This window comes from Pygocentrus nattereri, chromosome 17 (assembly GCF_015220715.1).
Source record: "Pygocentrus nattereri isolate fPygNat1 chromosome 17, fPygNat1.pri, whole genome shotgun sequence".
In the NCBI taxonomy this organism is placed as follows: domain Eukaryota; kingdom Metazoa; phylum Chordata; class Actinopteri; order Characiformes; family Serrasalmidae; genus Pygocentrus; species Pygocentrus nattereri.
In genome coordinates this window covers 25893393-25913289 of record NC_051227.1, presented here as the reverse complement: position 1 = coordinate 25913289, position 19897 = coordinate 25893393, and the positions used below count along the sequence as shown (strand labels likewise).

Genomic DNA, 19897 nt, shown 5'->3' with positions numbered 1-19897 from the left:
AGTCGTTCACAGTGGTGGTGATAGGAACCGAATGTCTAAAGAGTTTAATGTTTCTTAAAAATGCCTCACAGAAAATGATTACACAGTAACAAATAAATAATGGCTGAGACATTGTTTTAGGATAGTTTTGCAATAAGCTAAAACATGTTTAATGGATATTTGTGATGGAGGGGCACGTGCAAGATGTTGTAGGGCAAAATAATACCCAGAGATAACTTTACCATTGTCATTATCAACAGATGAAGAATCAAACATGTAGGTACAATGGTTGTTTTGAATAGCAAATGCCATGGTTAAATAAATTGTTATATTTGCATTATTGACATCGTGACACCTGGTTCCCATCACTGCCGTGCCTTATATTTTGTCGATCTAAAGCCAGCAGTTTACTTCAAACGTAAGCCAAAATGATGAGGTTTGAGTTTGGATTATATGCTGTTTGCTAAACAGAACTCATCACCTCATTGTTTGTTCTGAGACCTCTCTGTGAATGTGATTGGTCCTAATCACTCCATCTGTATTGTACCGAAAAAGGTTTCTTTGACTCATAACAGTTGTGGAACCCTTTTTGATGCTATATAGAACCATTTTTAAAGGGTTCTTTAAGAACTATATATAGTCGGTTTACCATCATAGAGGAGAGTCATTTCAGCATTTTGCATTCAAATGTTCCATGCTTATATAGAACTTTTACATTTATTAAACCTTTTACAGAAACATTAAATGTGTTCAACTGTTCAGCCAACAGCAGCTTAGCATAAATATTTAGATTAGAGTTAAAAAATTATGTACTGCCTATACTGCTTTTTGCATGCATAATATATGTGTGCAATATATGTCAACCAATCAGGACTGAGATCATTTTTATATATAAGACTTAAGAGCATAGTAGTAAAAACAGCCTGATAATGAGAGGTTGGAAAGTGGTCATGGGAAAAAAAATGAATTAAAGGCTGTTTTGGTGCATTAAAGCCACACACATGTCATAAGTGGATCACAGGGGACAAAAATTTAAATATAAGAAAAATGTTCGATTTGGGCCCTGTAAGGTATATTATGTGAATGATACTTTATTTTATGACAGTGTTTTTTGAAGATTTGACTCTGAAGCCAAATGTTGTACCCACTGAACCCTAAGTGCTTGGACTTTGCAGTCCATAGTGTAAATGTAGCCCTTAACACCTGCAGCATCGGCCCAATTAACCAGCCAATTAGCCTGTTAATCTCTGTCACTAGCAAGAGAGATGGCAGCTGGGAAGGGAGCCTTCGCCCCTGGAGGAGGAGGAAGAGCCACTACTGTCATAATTGGTGCTCTTTGTGTGTGTGTGTGTGTGTGTGTGTGTGTGTGTGTGTGTGTGTGTGTGTGTGTGTGTGATGCGTGAGATTCAGTAGTGAATGTGTGTTTGTTCGTTTGCACCTGCCTAGTTGTAAATGACACACAAGTGCTTGTCCAGGCATGAAGTGCGACTGTGTTTGTGTATGTGTCGAACTCTTGTAATAGTGTAGGCTGTTTGTATGTTGTAGGATTAGGCATCGTACACTGTTTGCTAACAGTTCAGTATTTGGCTCCAGTTAGTGGATGCCTCCTACAGAGGAGACTGCACAGTGCACAAGCAAAAAACTCCCATACAGCTAGAGTTCTGATTGCACACAGCACAGAGTTTTGTATCTAAACCCACTTGTAGCCCACCAGAGTTCTGCCTCAATTCTATAGAGCAAAGTTCTGTCCAACAACCAGAGAGCAACGTTAGGCTGGCAACTAACAATACATTTTAAAATCCATTTTAAAATCAGTTAATTTGTTCTTCAAATGAATAAAATATTTTAACCCTTATGACTTATTCTGTTTTTTAGCAGCGAACACCAGTACTGAAGAAGCAGTGATCCGTTTAAAAGACCCAATAGTTACTGATTTAAAGTCTTTAACAATGCACAGGATTGCTGCCCAACACACAGGAGACCAACATTTTTTCCCTTGTTCAGACACCAACACTGTTACACTGACAAATACTTTGGCACAGCTCTTCACACTATTTCCCCCAAAAGTGTTGGTCAGTTTAATTAGTTTAGCATATTAAACCTTAATGATATTTTTAGTGACATTTTGTCCTGCTACCTTGACAAGGAGTCATAAAATGGAAATGAACAGCTCAAACATCAGCTGTCCAAAATTGTGTTTTAATCTCCATATTTTAACTTAATGCAAGGGTAAGTTTAAGTCACAATCATGTAAAGGTCTATGGGGAAAACCCTCAGTCAAATCAGGTCAACTTGGGTTTGTTCAGGTATTTTAAGCCCTGCATAGATCTGTGGTTCACTCTCGTTCACACTGTTGTCCAGGTGGCACGCAGGTCGCCAGCTCACGTCAGCTCTTAGGCCAGAGTCTTCGGCCTGCACTCAGCTCACCCAGGCAGACGTTAGAGAAACAGTGAGTGTAAGCGTGTGGTGTGAGGAATTTTCAGCATGCAGCAGGATGAAAGTGAAGGTCGTTGTGAGTGTGAGGTGTGTAGTGCTGCATGAGGTGGCAGAGGTTGGCAGTGATAGCTGAAGGAGGGAATCCTGATTGCTGTCACCTTTTCAGTGCTACGCGCTGGTGTGAGGGATTAATAGCTGTCATCACACTCCTCTCCCCACGGAGGTATATTTAGTGTCTCTATCACAAAAGTGCCACACCAGTGTGGAGGATTTAAAACAGGCAATAGCCACCTCTCTCTCTACCTCTCTCTCTCTCTCTCTGTCTCTGTCTCTCTCTCTCTCTCTCTCTCTCTCTTTCACTTTCACTTTGTTTCTCTCTGAATGAAGGATCTACTAGTGCACTAATTGTGATGGGATGGTCCAGTTTTTTTTTTTTTTGTTTGTTTTTTTTTTTTGGAAAGCTGTAGGCAACAAAGACAATAATGTTTATGTATTTGTTCTATGCCAAAACTTGAACTTTGCTGGCTAAATGAGTGCACTGATATGAAAGATGCTGGGGAATAGGCCTAATCTGCACGCACAGCATTTAAATCCAGCGCATGTGTTCACAATAGTTATTTACACAGATCAGGCAAAATGAGAAAAAAAACCTGCAAGTTTGTAAGTTGTTGATGACGGTGATATTTTCAAGCATTTTTGAACACACAAATATCATAATATTTAGTTTTCTTGAGGTCTGACAAGTTTCTATCTGCACAAATTAAGTTACTGCCAAACATTGCGCTAAATCCAATGGAAGTAAGTTTGCTTAATGTGAAGTACAAAAACAACTAGAGATGGACTGATCAGTATTTCAGGGCCCAGTGCCGATTACCTTTCAGCACGATCGGCCAATAGCCGATACCGATCAAGGGCAGGGCTCGATTACACATTCATCGGTGCAGTAAGCAGTTCTGGAGGGCAGTAACCCTTATACCATATGCCACAACCCTGTAGGTCGATAAAAGACAAGCAAAATAGAACAGAATCATCATGAAAAAGATGAAAAGATATCTAGCTGCTACAGATGCAGACTCCAGAAAATGCTATAGGGATAAGATTGGCTAGATAGGTGGACTGAATCCATATAACCAGACCTCCAGAGTTCAGAACATTACAGTGATATTTTATAAAAAATAATATAAGTGGCTACCAAAACAAGATTTGTGACCTCTTTGTTGAAAATGTGTAATTTCGTGCAAGATGTTGAGCATTTTGTAACATGGTTGTGCTTTTGTCCCCTTGAGTCTGATATTGCAAGTGCATTGAAAGAGTATTAAAAAAAAAAGTCAAAAGTCGGTAAAGGACATGTCTTGAGAATGTGAGTGTTATATCTTCAATGAGTATATCTTCATCAGTTTAATGTTGATTTTGAGACCTACATTGAGCCAGACCTTCTTTTTGAGACTGTGCATATGCCGTTAAAATGTAAAGACATACAGCATGACGTGGTCAGTAAAACCACCATGAGACCGGAGCCAACACATTGGGCAATTCTGGACGATCCCACTGATTCCGATTTTGCACCTCCAGAAGGATAATTTTGCGGTAGAATATCAGTAGCTTAATAAGGTGTTGAACTCCTTGAGCTAGATATAAATAACACTGTCTAACTCCCTCTCTGCTTGTCAGAGCAGGCCAGGTTGGCTTGTCCCTCTCTGCCTCTCCCAGGCCTTGGGCTGAAGTTTTAAACCAGACTTTTTTGTTTGCTCCTTCCATCAGAAGCAGACAGACATGGCAGACTGCTTCTGTTTCCTCCAAAGCAAGAGGAAGGTTGCTGAGATTGTTAAAGGGGGGAAAAGATTAGAGAGTAATAACTCTAACACATTTGCAAAAGAACAATAGAGAAAGAGAGAGTGTGTTCACTCTGTTGGACTGCAATATGAATGCTGGACAGAAGCCTGGCTTCGCTGAGCCAAGTAGTTCAAATCTACTGATAAAACTCAGACCACTCCAACTGCTACAGCCTTTCAGCATGAGGAAGTGGACTTGTGCTACCGCCCGCAGTCTGATTTGCCCATTAAACTGAATGCTTTCTGACATTTTAGGAGCTGTTTGAGGGCGCTGATATTTGCAGTGGTTTGAAAAAGGGCAAAGTGTCTTTCGTTAGTGAAGAGTTTGACAGAGCAGCCAGGCTGGATTAGAATCTCAGCCTGTGCTCATGACAGCCACTGCGTTTTCTTTACGTAAGAGCATCAGATCATCATCCACAGAGCCGTCCACTCAGGAAATGTGGAGATACAAAGGCCCCCAGTAATCCACAGATGGTATAATCCAGTTGAGAGCAGGCCAGCCAGCCACAACGGGATTATAGTAGAGTGCGATGTGGCTCATGATTGTGTTTTGTGTGCAGGTATATGGGACAGTGTGTCTGCATGCGTTTTTGTGAGACTAAGAATGAAGGCATTGTCTGATATGGGTAAATGGTCCAATGTGTATGGTAATGCTGGGTGATGTGGAAGAAATACAGCATCACATCATATCAAGGTACATGACGTCACAATATGAGGCCTGATTCAGGTTTGACACAATGCACCAGCAAAACAGTATTAACAAGTAAAAAAAAAAAAAAAAAAGTGTGTGTATATATGTGTGTGTATATATGTGTGTGTGTGTGTGTATATATATATATATATATATATATATATATATATGTATATGTATATATATATATATATATATATATATATATATATATATATATATATATATGTGTATATGTATATGTATATGTATATGTATGTGTGTGTGTGTGTGTGTGTGTGTGTATGTATGTATGTATGTATGTATGTATGTATATACATATGTGTATGTATGTATGTATGTGTGTGTATGTATATATAATAAAAATAATCTCTCTCATGCGTGCGCACGCGCGCACACACACACACACACACACACACACACACACACACACACACACACACACACACAGTCTGTATCTCCGCCTCTCTGTCTGTCTCACTCCCAGCTTTACTGAATATTTCATATCTTCATTCTAATCCACTCATCCCTTTGTATTCTTCCCCCACCCCCCTCACTCTCTAAGCCACGAGACCTCTCCTCATGCAGGAAGTGTTGTCCGTCTGAGGGCTCTGTTACCCCACTGCCCCTGGCAACACTCTAATGGAGTCCAGGTCTCTAGAGAGAGAGTGTGTGTGAGAGAGAATGGGAGAGAAAGAAGCAGGAAGAAATGGATGGACAGAATATCTGCTCTTACCACTGCATTAGTGCTGATTCACTAAGAGGAATAGGCTGGAGAGGAGCATCCGTCAAGCTTAAGTGTGTTTGTGCGTCTACCCCCTTGCTTTGTCATCATCACTATCATCCTTGGTTATGATTCTTTTATGAAATATGGCATTGCCAAGGACAGGCCGGAAAGGGAAGGAGCCACCCTATCACTCCTTTGGGAGAGCACTTTGAATGGCTGCTCATTCTGTGCACTGTGTATATTCCCGAAGATAACACAGCGCACACGCTGGCACTGGTTCACACTGCAGTGATAACTCTACTAATACATTCCCATCATCATTTTATTACAGTGATATGTCATTGGGGATAATTGTCCTAGCAGCACATTATTACTGTATTCTAATGTGCTCTCATTCATGCTGACTTCCTTAATACCATAACAATGCACTTCACTAGTTTTACTGATGTTCAGCAACATACTTATTATCCACTGCTTGGTGAAGTACAGACAAGACTGATGGTGCTGCTTTTCTCTGTTATTGTGTGCCTTTGTTTAAACAGGCCATTGTACTGTGCTTCAACAGGAAGCAAATTGTAGTTTTTACTGGTATTGATATTTAATTGCAGTCCTAGGTAATTGTTTTTGTCTGCACTTTCGTTGTGAACAACCAATCCAACGATGCAATTGGCATCTACTGAGCTTGTCCTGGTTGGACATTCGTTCTTAAGTGAAGTGATATGAAGGCATAAGCAATTGGCTAGCAGGGTAAGAAAGGGAATAAAACAACATTCTGAAATTGGGCAGATTACAGGCAACCCTGGACACAGCGGGCCAATTTTGGAAAAGAAAAAATAAAGTGAGATTCTTCATTTACGATAAATTGAGGAGGTTGAAAGTACCAAACATGCAGAAGAATGAGTTGTCTGTTTTCTCCCATTCTACAATTTATTGCTCCCTTTCCCTTCATCATTTTCTCTTTGATTTTCTGTTAAACATATACTGAAGAGAAGAAAAATGAGAGCAGCCAGGCTGGATTACTTTTGTTTGTTTTTGCAATATGCTAACTCAGTTTCAGTATCACGTCTATCTTTGTTATGCAGCACCTGTAATCATGATCTGAAAACTCATTGTTTTATTATAGTGTACAGAGCACACTGGCAACTTGCTAGCATTTAGCTTGATTGACTAAAGCTTGTTGACTATTGGAAGTGCATGAACTGTAGTGTGCCACATGAAAGTGTGATTAGTCAGAGTTTAACTTTCTAAGAGTGGCCATATTAGCATATAATATGTGTCAGATGGCCCTTGTATGTCTGTGGGTGGAGCATTGGAGTCTGAAATGCCTTGGCAGTATGACCTCCATGACTATAGAACGTGCAGATTCTTCACTCTGTTCCAGCTCCATTTTAACAGCTCGTCATGCACATGTGCAGGACAGACCAAGGGCTAATGGAATGTGACCTGTGTTTAAGTGCAACCAAAGCCTCTAAAGGCCATTTGGAGTTGACCAAGATCAAATTTTTACAGTCTTCTAGAGAGCAATCATGTCTCTAATGAACCTTTTGGAATGCTCTGATCCTGCGTGGCTGTCCCTTCTCAGAAACTAACACAATTTACCGTTGCTGCCCACCACTTGCAGTGAGCATGAACTCCATGCCCCCACAGTCATGGCTTGCGGTCACAATTTTTTTTGATTGTGTGTGGCCATACGTGGCCTGTCAGTCCATCTCCTGCCCATTTGCCAAAGGTCATGTCTCTGAGTCACAAACACCAGCCAGACCAGTGACCCACTTCAGGACCCTTCACTTGGCAGGTGGGCTGAAGGTGAGTGCTAGCCCAAATCTATCCTCATCCATCAGCAGCCGTGTCCCAACATGCAGGACACTCTGAGAGCCTCAGGGCAGCCAGCTGCGCTTTCAACTGTCTTTGGTGGGGCGGGTACCATTCACTTGTATCCAAATATGGATATGGACACAAGCATATCGCTCTGCTGAATGGTAGATTGGTGATGGATGCCTGCTCATTGATAGGTTTAGGTGTTTGGCTTCACAGGCTAATACTTCAGCAGAAATTACCTTGCTGAATACAGTAAAACTGCTGCAGTATTTTAAAGAGAATAAAAAGTCAGTGTTTTGTCAAAGCTCCTTTATTGCACAATGAGTCTGATGTCACGAAGAACCAAATTCATAGATTAATTTAGGATTGGTAAGGATTATTCTGACAAATAACTTAAACTCAGTTTACCATGGATGTGTTTTTCTAGTAGCAAGAGCTGCTCCAAGAATCTTAAATGAGAGCGATTCAGTCCAGAGCACAACATTTCAGTGTCCCAGAACAGTTTACTATGCACTGTGCAACAGTAAGCTGTATGAAAAATTAACCGATTTAAGACACGTGACGCTATTGAATCTTGTATTGCACTGTGGGTGATTTCATAATTTATAACATTACATAAGATTTTTTTTTTTCTGGTTATCCATCAGATATTGCCCACTACAGTATGTTTCCAGTCATATTTGTATCTTGCAGTTTATTATTGCCTCTGTGCGGCAATAGAAGTGGGGAGGGGGGCTCAGACATTTTGTTTGGCACTGGTTTTGAGCTGTGTTGCTAAATTCCCTAAGTACTGCATTACATGCCGAGTATGAAGATTGAGGAAAGGAAGCAGATGTGGCTGTGCTTGTGTACCCTGAATGAGCATTTCTAAGGCAAACTGCTGAATAACAGCCGACTAAAAAGGGCTTCCTTAATTGGACTAATGGCTTGCTCAATTGCTTGTGAACCTGTAAGCAGGGCATGGCTTATTGCTTGGGTCACCCAAATGACTGCTCTCATATCTAGACAGGGCACAGACTGTTACCACCATCTGAATGTATGTGTATGGTTATAGGTGTCAGTCATGCACATGTGGATCATTGCTAATGTCTAGCCAAGCAGCTGCCCTGGTCATTTGTTCAATGTATCTCTCCTGTTCCATAGACTGCAATGCCTTTTCTCACTGCATTTTCATGTTACATTTCATAAGTTTTATGTCTTTTGAAATGGAGAACTGAGCTGTGGGTAGTGTTTATACCTCTTCAGTCTCGTTTATTGCATTGCGTAGGGTGTTAGTGTCTACCCTCAGTGTCTACTAACTAATGACAAATACATCTCATGCAATGTATTTATGGAATGCAGTTATCTCTTTTGCATGGAAGCAGAAGCAGGTCATGCATTGTAGGTGAGGAGATTGAAGCGAGTGCTGATATTTTTGCCATCTTGGTGGTATGAGGTTCTTACAGTGGCCAGATTTAGCTGGGTGGTATTGAGAAAATGTAGTTATATTTTTCAAGTATGTTGTGTTATCATGATACCAGATTATATTTAAATTTGCACTAGTCAAGTTAATGAATCCATGGTTCCAGAGTACTGAACTGCTATGCTAAAGGAATGCCATACAAGCCTGATAGCTTGTTTTTCTTGGACTGTTTACTTTGCCCTCTTACAATTACACCAAAGTGAACTTTACATTGTTAAAGAAATTTACTAGTGTTTATTTTGAATAACACAATTCAGGTTACATAGAGACTAAATAATGAGCGTTCACCAAATGACTCATTGCAATTGATCAAAAGGTTCTGCATAACAAGTGTACAGTGCACAAAATATACAAACACAATTTCAGTTTAGAATTCCATAGTTGGCATGTGAAATAACAAAATAGTGATTAGTAAATTGTTTGACTAGGCCTATATTAAATTAAAAATGATAGAAAAACACACGTTTGCAATTTTCCTACTGTTCCAGTTTTTTGAAATTCCAAAACATGTTTGATTGATCAGGGTATATTTATTTTATGAACTATAATATTATGTGACAACAATAGAGATGTACTGCTAAAGAAAATATATAAAAACTACAGCCATTCATTTGCATGCAGTGATTTCTAGCTGATTTGCAAGTCCTCTTTAAGAAAACACTGGACTGACCCTCCCTTGCTACATCACCACTTGGAAGTTTCTTTCCTTCATTCTTTAGGGAGTGGGAGGGAAAGTATAACTGCCGTTGCAGGCTTTTCTGTCATACTTCTGCAGGTGAAGCTGCAAAGCACACTTTGTGTGTTTGCTTAGTGGCAAGTGCTCATTGATTGCTGGCTAATCACACAGCAACCAGATGCTTGCTAAAAAAGCCTTGTCAGGAGGCAGATATGAATAAACCATGAATCCCTTTGTCTTATCACCAATCCAGTATTGACCTGCAGGCTGCCACTGAAGCACTAAGCATTCATTACAGGGCTTGTGTGCTCTTTATGGCATGTTTGATGCGTTTTTTCATTCATGTTTTCTACATAAATATCAAAATATCAGCTGTTACTTTTGATATAGATTTTCTTTTGTGCAATTCTGCTGTGCTTGCCATATACGCAAAGCAGACTTACCATGTTAAATATGAAGTACAGGAATTCCATTTCCCCCAGACAGTGGTTTGATGCCTGAAACTCCAATCCTCGTCCCTTAGCTTGCACTTGCTTTATAGAGTGTTTGATAATCACTTTTAGTGTTTTACCTGGTCATGCCTTCCAGGTGCCTTCTTTTTGATATGGGAGAAGAATCTCCATGGAGTCATTTACAGTGTCTCACCTTGGCATATTTCCAAAGTAAAGCTTTGAGCACTCCTAGTCTCCAAAGACAGCTCCCTGTTCACACTCACTATGACTAACTAGATTCAGTCAGAATCAAGTACCTTCTCAGCCCTGATTGAAAAGAAGCATAGATTATCAACAATGGTTTTAATGTGTATTTGCCAAACAAATGAATAACCATGAATAGGGTGTGGATTATTGATACTGTATGTCGGTGTTCAGTGATTACAGCCTTGTCCATGTTGTTCCACTTCTCACTGAGCTTGGCAGGCTAACATACTGCGGTGTTTCAAACACAGTATAAGTGTTTGTGTCTCTTGTGTACTCCCCTCATCTTTGTGCAGAGGGTTTTGTTCTGTTCTCTAACCCTGGCTCACACTGGTGTTGGCTCCAGTTCCTTGAGTGTAAATGTATTTCCTCTCATAATACTTCATTTATACACTCACAATGAAGGCTCTCAGTTTTGGCTCTCAGTTTATGAATATGATTTTGAGGCATCACATCACTTAATTTACAGCATCACTTGAGTTGTTTTGTTTTCTGTTAGGATTCATTGAAAATATATTCTTGAGTTTAGATGGTCAGAAGCATACAGCTCAGCCTGTTAAAAGCCATTTGGGTACTTATTTGATAAGTACTTATCAAAGCATTCTCATCTGGGGTGTGTGTGTGTGTGTTCACACATTGCATACCATGTGAACAGGAGTACCATGTCTTGAAGGTTGAATGTTTGTGTCACACAAACACCTGTCTGAAAAAAAAATATATATATTTTTTATATTTTTTTTTATGATGGTCTTTGTAGTTCTAAGTACTGACGATATTCTTCTTTTCTTTTCCAGGCTAAGATCCAGACTGGACAACCATAAGACCTTATTCTCTGCCATGGAACCCTTGAGAAATGGGCCAGTGTAGTTCTGCCTCTTGCACACCAGTTTAGATCTACATAGAAGTATCTCCCCCTCCTCCCATATCCTCTTCTATGCTCCAGCCTTTTACCCTTCACCTACATAGAGTCTGCGATTCGCAGCTTTACTGACATAAGGACAAATGACTCTGTATTTACAATTTGGACACTAAAGGCACTGAACCCCTAAACAGGTAGACAACTTAGAACAGCCTTTTTGTCAGGCCTGAATGCACTTGGATGGGATATAAGCCCAGCAGCTTTCTAATTAGAGCTTCTGGGAATGGCAAGATGAACGCCTTCAAACGATGATGATGGCAAAAAAACAAGATGCCCGGGCGCCAATCTACAACCTGGTTGTGGTAGGTTTGTCCGGGACTGAGAAGGAGAAAGGGCAGTGTGGTGTTGGAAAGTCCTGCCTTTGCAATCGATTTGTACGGCCCAGCGCTGATGATTTTTATTTGGACCACACCTCTGTTCTGAGTACCAGTGACTTTGGTGGTCGAGTGGTGAACAATGACCACTTTCTGTTCTGGGGTGAGGCAACACGAGCATTGGAGGAGGCACCAGAGTGCCGAATGCATGTGGTGGAACAGACAGAGTTCATTGATGACCAAACATTCCAGCCACATCGAAGCACTGCGTTGCAGCCCTACATCAAGAGGGCAGCTTCCACCAAACTGGCCTCTGCTGAGAAGCTTATGTACTTCTGCACCGATCAGCTGGGTCTTGAACAGGACTTTGAGCAGAAGCAAATGCCAGAAGGAAAACTTCTTGTAGATGGGTTCCTTCTCTGTGTCGATGTGAGCAGGGGTATGAACCGTAACTTTGATGACCAGATGAAGTTTATTTCCAACTTATACAACCAGTTAGCTAAGACTAAAAAACCAGTTGTGCTGGTCTTGACCAAGTGTGATGAGGGAGTTGAGAGATATATTAAGGACTCTCATACTTTTGCCCTGGCTAAGAAAAACTTGCAAGTAGTAGAGACTTCAGCACGCTCTAATGTCAATGTTGACCTTGCCTTCCTGACCCTGGTGCAGTTAATAGACAAGAGTCGAGGGAAGCCCAAGATCATCCCTTATTTTGAGGCTCTCAAGCAGCAGAGTCAGCAGATAGCTTCTGCAAAGGACCGCTATGAGTGGCTGGTTAGTTGCATTGTGAAGAACCACAATGAAACATGGCCCAATATCAACCGCAGAATGCAGACCTCCCCCGAATACAAAGATTATGTCTTCCTCGAGGGTACTTCCAAAGCCAAGAAGCTGTTCCAGCAACATGTGCACAGGCTCAAGCAGGAACACATCGAAAAACGGCGCAAGGTTTATCTTAGCACGCTTCCACAGGCGCTGTGTACTTTGGTACCGGATTTAGATGAGATTGACCACTTGAGCTGGTCAGGTGTACAGAAGGTTCTGGAGACAAAGCGGGACTTCTCACACTGGTTTGTCGTGTTAGATGACACACCATGGGAAACTACTCCACATATCGATAACATGGAGGATGAGCGGATACCCCAGGATCTTTTGGAAACCCCAGCAGCTGAAGCAATCTATGAGAACCATTTAGAGCACCTGCGAAATGAACGCAAACGGGCCGAGATGCGTTGGGAATTCAAAGAGAAACTGGTTGCATCACCATTTGTCACCCCTGGCAAACCCTGGGAGGAGGCCCGCAGCTTTATCATGAATGAGGAGTTTTACCAGTGGCTGGAAGAACCAGAATATCTTGATATCTACAACAAGCATCAGAAGGAGATTATTGACCAAGCCAAAGAGGATTTCCAGGAACTCTTGCTGGAGTACTCTGAGCTATTCTATGAGCTTGAAGTGGATGCTAAGCCCAGTAAAGAAAAAATGGGCGCTATCCAAGAGGTTCTTGGAGAGGAACAGAGGTTTAAAGCCCTACAAAAGCTTCAAGCAGAGAGGGATGCCCTGGTGCTCAAGCATATCCATTTTGTGTACCACCCAACTAAGGAAACATGCCCTAATAGTCCTCATTGTGTGGATAGTAGGATTGAGCAGATCCTTGCCACTCGGTTTCCTACTAAGTATGCATTTGATGGCACCTTAAGGTCCCAATATGGTGAGGGAAAGGTAGATAGGATTAATCTTGTAATCCTTGGCAAAGATGGACTTGCAAGGGAGTTGGCCAATGAGATCAGAGCATTATGCACCAGTGATGACCGGTACATGCTAGATGGAAGGATGTATGAGCTGGCTCTGCGGCCTATAGAAGGCAATGTACGTCTACCAGTTAACTCCTTTCACACACCCACTTTTACCCCACATGGTTGCCTCTGCCTCTACAACTCCAAGGAATCATTGTCTTATGTTGTTGAAAGTGTTGAAAAACTTCGGGAATCAACTATTGGTCGAAGGGATAACAGCTTAGCTCAGCTCCCTCTGTCTCTACTGTTGGTTACCAAGCGAGGAGTTGGGTCAGTCGGGGATATAGGAGGGGAAACTGCCCAAAGTTTAATAATACAGGGGCAGCAGGTTGCCGGCAGACTGCAGTGCAGTTACTTGGATCCTGCCTCCCCAGGTGTGGGATATGCACGTAATGTAAATGAAAAACAGATCAACCAAGTTTTGAAAAGCCTTCTGGATTTACAGAGACCCTCTGGTAGTCTTGGAAGTAGCTCTCCTCCTTTGCAGGCTCCACCGGCACGTTTCAGAGACTCTCACCCTCAGCAGGCCTCAGAGGCAGATTTGCATATAGTAATGTGCCTCATGTGTGGAGACTCGTATGATGTAGACCAACTTTTATCACCCTTCTTGCTTCCCCAGCACTGTAGGCCTTCCACCAGTCTATCCAGTGGCACGTCAGTGTTGTTGGAGCTTACTATTGGTAGCCAAAGGCAAAGCATTGATCTTGCTGTACTCTCTTACCACTCATCTTTCTCCTTACGTAAGAGCCGGTTAGTGCATGGATACATTGCAGTATATTCAGCAAAGCGGAAGGCCTCTATGGAAACGCTGTGCGCCTTCCTTTGTGAGGTGCAGGACATTATTCCTGTGCAGCTGCTAGCAGTTGGGGAGAGTCAGGCAGAGTTGACAGAACCTGATGTGGCTCGGGAGCAGCTGAGCCAAGGGGAAGAATTGGCTCATGAAATTGAGGGGCATTTCAACTCTATTGTCTGTGGATCTGGTGGGGTGGTCGGTGGTTTGCATAGGATAGACCTCTTCCAGCCTTTCTTAAAAGAGGTAGTTGAAAAAAAGACCATTGTGGAGGCAACACATACATATGAGGTGGCTGAGGCCTGCAGTACCAATGAGAGTGTCCATTCACCTCGATGTGGGTCACCCAGCACCACTCTGTTGGACTCAGAAGATGATGTTGAGCCTTCACCACCATATCCCACTCTGAGGGATGATAGCACTCTGACACATGGAGGCAGCTTCAAGCTTCCTGATCTGGAAGGTAGTGATACCTTCAGTGTTATCTCTGAAATCAGCACCTTTGAAAGCAAGCTAAATAATAAACTTCCACCTCAAGTACGACCCAAGCCTACAGTTACCTTTGACTTTCGCAAAGTTAGTCTCAGCTCGTATATGGACCCTGGGGGTAACAGACGGTCATTACCTTCAGTCACATGGGCACCAGGCAGCGATGGTGGTTATGATCCGTCTGACTATGCTGAGCCAATGGATGCTGTAGCTAAGCCTCGCCCTACAGAAGAGGAAAACATTTACTCTGTACCACATGATAGTACACAGGGCAAAATTATCACCATCCGTAATGCAAATAAGAGTCATTCAAATGGTGGAGGAAATGGCTCAGACAGTGAAGCAGACAGCAGTTCATTAGAGCGCAGGCGCAAGTTGTCTGCTCTTGGTGTAAAACCACGACTATATCGTGATCGCTCAAAACGATTGGGCAAGTTCAGTAGCTTCCGCACAAGCTTCATTGGCAGTGATGATGAACTTGGAGGTCCACCCAAGACCAAAGAGGATGAAATGGGGATGCAGAAAGGGGATAATTCCCTGAATGAAGAAGGCGAGGACTCTAAGAGGAAAAATATCTTGCGGAGCCTACGCAGAACGACAAAGGTAAGTTTCACCAAGCCTATTTATCTATCGCAACTTAATCAGTTAGCAATGTAATTAATAATTGAAGTGATAAATCCAAGTATCTTTTTTTATATCAGCAGTGTAAGAATAAACTTCTGGGGAAAAAAAGGTTCTCTAACATCAACCTTTTAAAATATGATTTTGACTAATAGTATCATTTGTACTGTGTTGCAGTGTTCAGTGTTTAAAAACTAGGAAATAAGTTTAGCCCTTCACTGCTTGGTATTTTCATGCCTTATGGCAACAGCATACGACAATGGTGATTTACAATGCTATTGGACACTGCCATTTTTATGACTTCTCTACATTTAATGTAAAATTACTTTTCAGTATACCATGTTAGAACTGTTGTGCATATATGCCCACTGTTTATTTTTATGTATATTACACATATTATGACTGGATGATTAGTATTTCAGTTCCCTTGTTCCCTTTGCATATTGGTGAAGGCTTTGTTACATAAATGTGTAGTTTTAAGGGGAGGTAACTTTTATTTTTCAGGCTGCCAGTATGTACATGTGGTCTCTATATGATGTAAGAAGTCAGTAGTTGTTTATGAGCACATCCAACTCCTGAGGTTATGCCATTGGTTTTTGTTTTGTCTGTGCTGTGCTGAAGGAATATTCCCATCCAGTTTAATCACAAATCCCTTACTGCTCTACTTTTAAGGAGTTTTGTGACTAAGGAAAGCTTGTATTTGTATTTTAGCGCTTACTTGTTGCTTTTTAAATGATCTATTTTAATGTACAAAATCAGTGTTTTGTGGGCTTTGCTGTACTGCAGAAACGATTTTTAATTTTACATATTGACATGTTTAAATTTTTGACAGACCTTTATGTTTTGCCTCACAGTCACTCTCTCTCTTTCACTCTCACACACTCACCTCACTGCTGCTTTGGTTTATCCCAGATTAAGGCAAAGCTTTGACCCGTGCTCTAATCGCAAATTACAAACCTGCTGCTGTAGCCTGATAGGTTGTTTTTTCAAACTCGCTTTTCGAAAGATATATAGGGGGAAAAAAATAGGAGAACCAACTGCCATTTTAAATACCTTCGAGGTGGGACCCACTTTAATCCAGGAACCGGTCTGTCTGCCTCAATGCCTGTCTCCAGCCCAATCAAGCCTTGCTCTAGGCTTGGCTTGGGTTTTGTTAGTTGTGTACATTACATGGCAGGCCATGGTTTTGCATTGTGTTTAGAAGTCTTCCTAGGTGTTGGATGGAAGGAAAACAGGCCTTATCAGTAACTGGGTTACCTCCTCTAGCCAATGTTGGCTAGGTCCAGAAACCATAGTTCTGACAAATATGTTGACGCATAGTCCACTACGGAGAAAATACCTGTGTAGAAGACAAGCCCACAGACACATAATACACAAAAACCTACCAGTGTCACTGTTTTTGAATAAAAAAAAAAACATGTTCCTGTGTGTGCTGCTATGTTTTTGTGCAATGCAAGTTCTGTTACATAAAAAGGCGCCTATATTATTTTTGGCCAAAATCCTTTTAATTCCTTAATAAAAAGTTAACTCGGCCAATTAATTTAATTAAGGGGATTCATTTAAAATCAGTCACCTGCCACTCATTTTGTAGTAGCAGAGTGCAAAAACATTAACATACAGCTAATGTACATTAGTGGAGACAGTGATACACTGTGTAAATTATATTGTTGCAGAAGGTTTATAAGACTACTGTTTCAATTTTAGAATGACCATCACATAGTGGCTGTTTACACCTTCCTTCAACATGTCTTTTTGGTAATTAGACCATATCCAGATTGTACTTGTCTGCTTAAAAAGCCAGATGTAAATTCACCACATTTTGATCAAATTTTGATCGTACAACTTACAGAGGTGGTCAGAAATGGCTCCTCCTTCAACAGACGTGTAAATGCAATGTGTTTTCTGTATCCACATAAACAAAAATCTCTTGTTCCTGAAAATATTAGTGGCACTGAACATAGCAGATATGATTTACTGTAGGTTATCCACATACAATCTAGGCATAAAACATGTTAATGCAAGGTCTAAACAAGCTGTAAGTAACAGTATTGATGGTGAAGCAGTCACAACTAACTGATATCTAGTCCCTTTGAAGGTCAGCTTTGGTGCCAATACTGATCCAGTATATTTAATCTATCTATTAACTCGTTATTGAGTCTTGGTGAGATGCTGGTCATTGTGTGTTCTGTTTTTTTCTAAAAGAGGTGGCGGTAGCTGCTGTCTCTATAGAGCAAGTGACCACCTCAGGGTCAACACTGGTAACATGCCCAGCCCTCCTCATGTCTATGTTACTTCACAGGAGTTAAAATGGAGCTATTGACTTAAATCACCTTAGTCACATTAGTTCCCTGTCTAGGCCCATCCATAAAGAAGCCCAGGAGCCTTGGGGGGGACTGTACTGGTTTAAGCTATTCAGCAGGGTCCATCCCTTTCAACCCTTTCAGGGTCAGAGCAAAAACAAGCCTTTCCTGTCTTCTCTTCTCTCTTCTCTTCTCCCCCATCTCCTCTAATCACCCCTATTCCCATATTTTTTCCCTCTCTTCTTCCTCTCTTCTCTTCCATTCACCTCTCCTCTCCTGTCCACTATTCTCATGTTTTTTCTCCTCTCTTCTTCCTCTCTTCTCTTTGCTTATCTTGTTTTTCTCTTGAATTCTCCTCTCTGCTTTTCCCTCACTTTTCTCTTATTTCTGTCTTATCCTTTCTTGTTCTCCATTCTCTGTTTATTATTCATTTATCATTCTCTGTTATTCTCTTCATTTGTTTAGCTTTCTTTTCATTTTATCTCCTCTCTTTTCTGTCTGTTCTTTTGTCTTTTCTCTTGCTATCTTGCTCTTGCTTCCTCATTCTTTCTCTTTCTTCCTTCCCTTTCAATTTTCAAATGAAAATTGTAGATTCCACACTTAATGTCAATCTCTCTCTCTCTCTCTCTCTCTCTCTCTCTCTCTCTCTCTCTCTCTCTCTCTCTCTCTCTCTCTCTCTCTCTCTGTGTGTGTGTGTGTGTGTGTGTGTGTGTGTGTGTGTGTGTGTGTGTGTGTGTGTGTGTGTGTGTGTGTGTGTGTTCTCCTGTTCTCCTTGCTCCTGCACCCTTTTAAAAACTCATCAGCCCAACTACGCGAATGTTTTAAATTCTGTCTCGTTCCAGTCTAATGCCCTGTAGAGAGAGGAAGGTTAAAGGTTCCTAGGTGAAGTTCTATGACATTGAGTGAATTGAATGTATTGATAGCAAGTGGGGCTATTTTAGGATCTGAATTGTCCTCCTTCCTGCTGGAACTTACCAGATTTGTGTGTCAACAGACATGTGGCAGAGGTCAGTGTGGGAGATGCTCATGTAGTTGCATCCACTGTTCATGGTTGACCTCCACTGTTCTGTAAACACATTAATTTTATATAAAGTTGTCATGCCAATAATGCTCCCAGTGAACTGTAATTAGAGCAGTGATTCTGTAACGAATGCTGGGGGCTGCCTGTAATTATGTTACTGATCTCTCGAAAGGAGACACTAGGAGGTGGGTAGACTTTTTATAGGCCAGAGACATTTGGATATAATTAGAGCTTATGGAATTGCATGAAAATAATGGATAAATAACCCCGGTGTGATGTAAAGACTAGTCGTCTTCAGCTCATGGCACAGTGTGTAGGGTGTACTACTGTCTGTGCAGCTGTAAGAGAGAGATGCAGAGCAGCCTATAAATGCAGCTTCTTGCCTAATAAGCAATCTCTCTTTCTTTCTTTCTCTCTGTGTGATGGTGCTGCAGACACACCGGCTGGTCAGCCAACTGTGACGCTCCACTGCAGAGAGTTGTAGTCATGGGGAGGGAGGGCAGTACATATTTCTGCACAAATTTCAGTCTAGAAATATTGTAGCCAATGTGTTCCCATTATTTCATGATTTTGTCCCTTGAATTTGCTATAGTGCATGCACAAAAATAGTTCCAAAATAATGTTAATAAAGTAATATTGTCTCTCTTACTTTAAACTGTACTTTAGCATTAGTAACTCTGAGTGAACATGGTAAAGAACTCTTATAAGGATTGATTAAATTATTGCTAGGTAGAGCGTCACTGAATTGGCAGCTCACCCAGTGTGACTCTTGTGAACCTCCAGCACCAGAAACATAACATTTATTTCTGTAAGTTCACAGATGCAGCAAAATGAATAAAATGTAAACAGTTTAGCGTAGCAGCCTTGCGTTGCCTGAATGTTATGCTGCTCTGGAGTTTGATTAAAACGCCATCAAATGTTCTGTTGAAATAACAAGAAAATCCATTTTTTAAGCAGTTGTCAGCTGATATGGGTGTGATTCTGATATTATCAGTGTGTACAGATAGCCAGTAACTAGTCTAGCATTTGGAATATGGGATCACTAACACTGAAGTGGTATTGGAATTTGGTTTCGATTGACACAAAGTTGTAGTCTGTACCTGTAGAAACTGTGTTGAGCTGTTTTCTGGCATGTCATCACTGTCCAAAGGAAAAGCATGCATCTCCATTTTTTTCTTTCTACATCATTTCATCATGAATGGAGCAATGTAAATGCTCCAAAATCATTTTGATATAAAATCAGTTTACATTCTTTTACATTAGAAGCAAAGAACATTTTTTTTCCTTCTCCTGAAAAGCTGCCTTTTGGAGATGCATGTTTTTGTTTAAAT

General features: G+C 41.1%; 1 protein-coding gene across 1 annotated transcript in view; it reads left to right on the top strand.

The window, feature by feature from the left end:
- The window catches only part of arhgap35a (Rho GTPase activating protein 35a), a 76580-nt gene that overhangs the window by 33753 nt on the left and 22930 nt on the right, over positions 1-19897 (top strand). The window contains exon 2 of the mRNA XM_017696847.2: positions 11111-15227. Coding sequence (XP_017552336.1) covers positions 11484-15227 — 3744 coding nt within the window. The 5' untranslated portion in view covers positions 11111-11483. The remainder of the gene's footprint in view (positions 1-11110; positions 15228-19897) is intronic.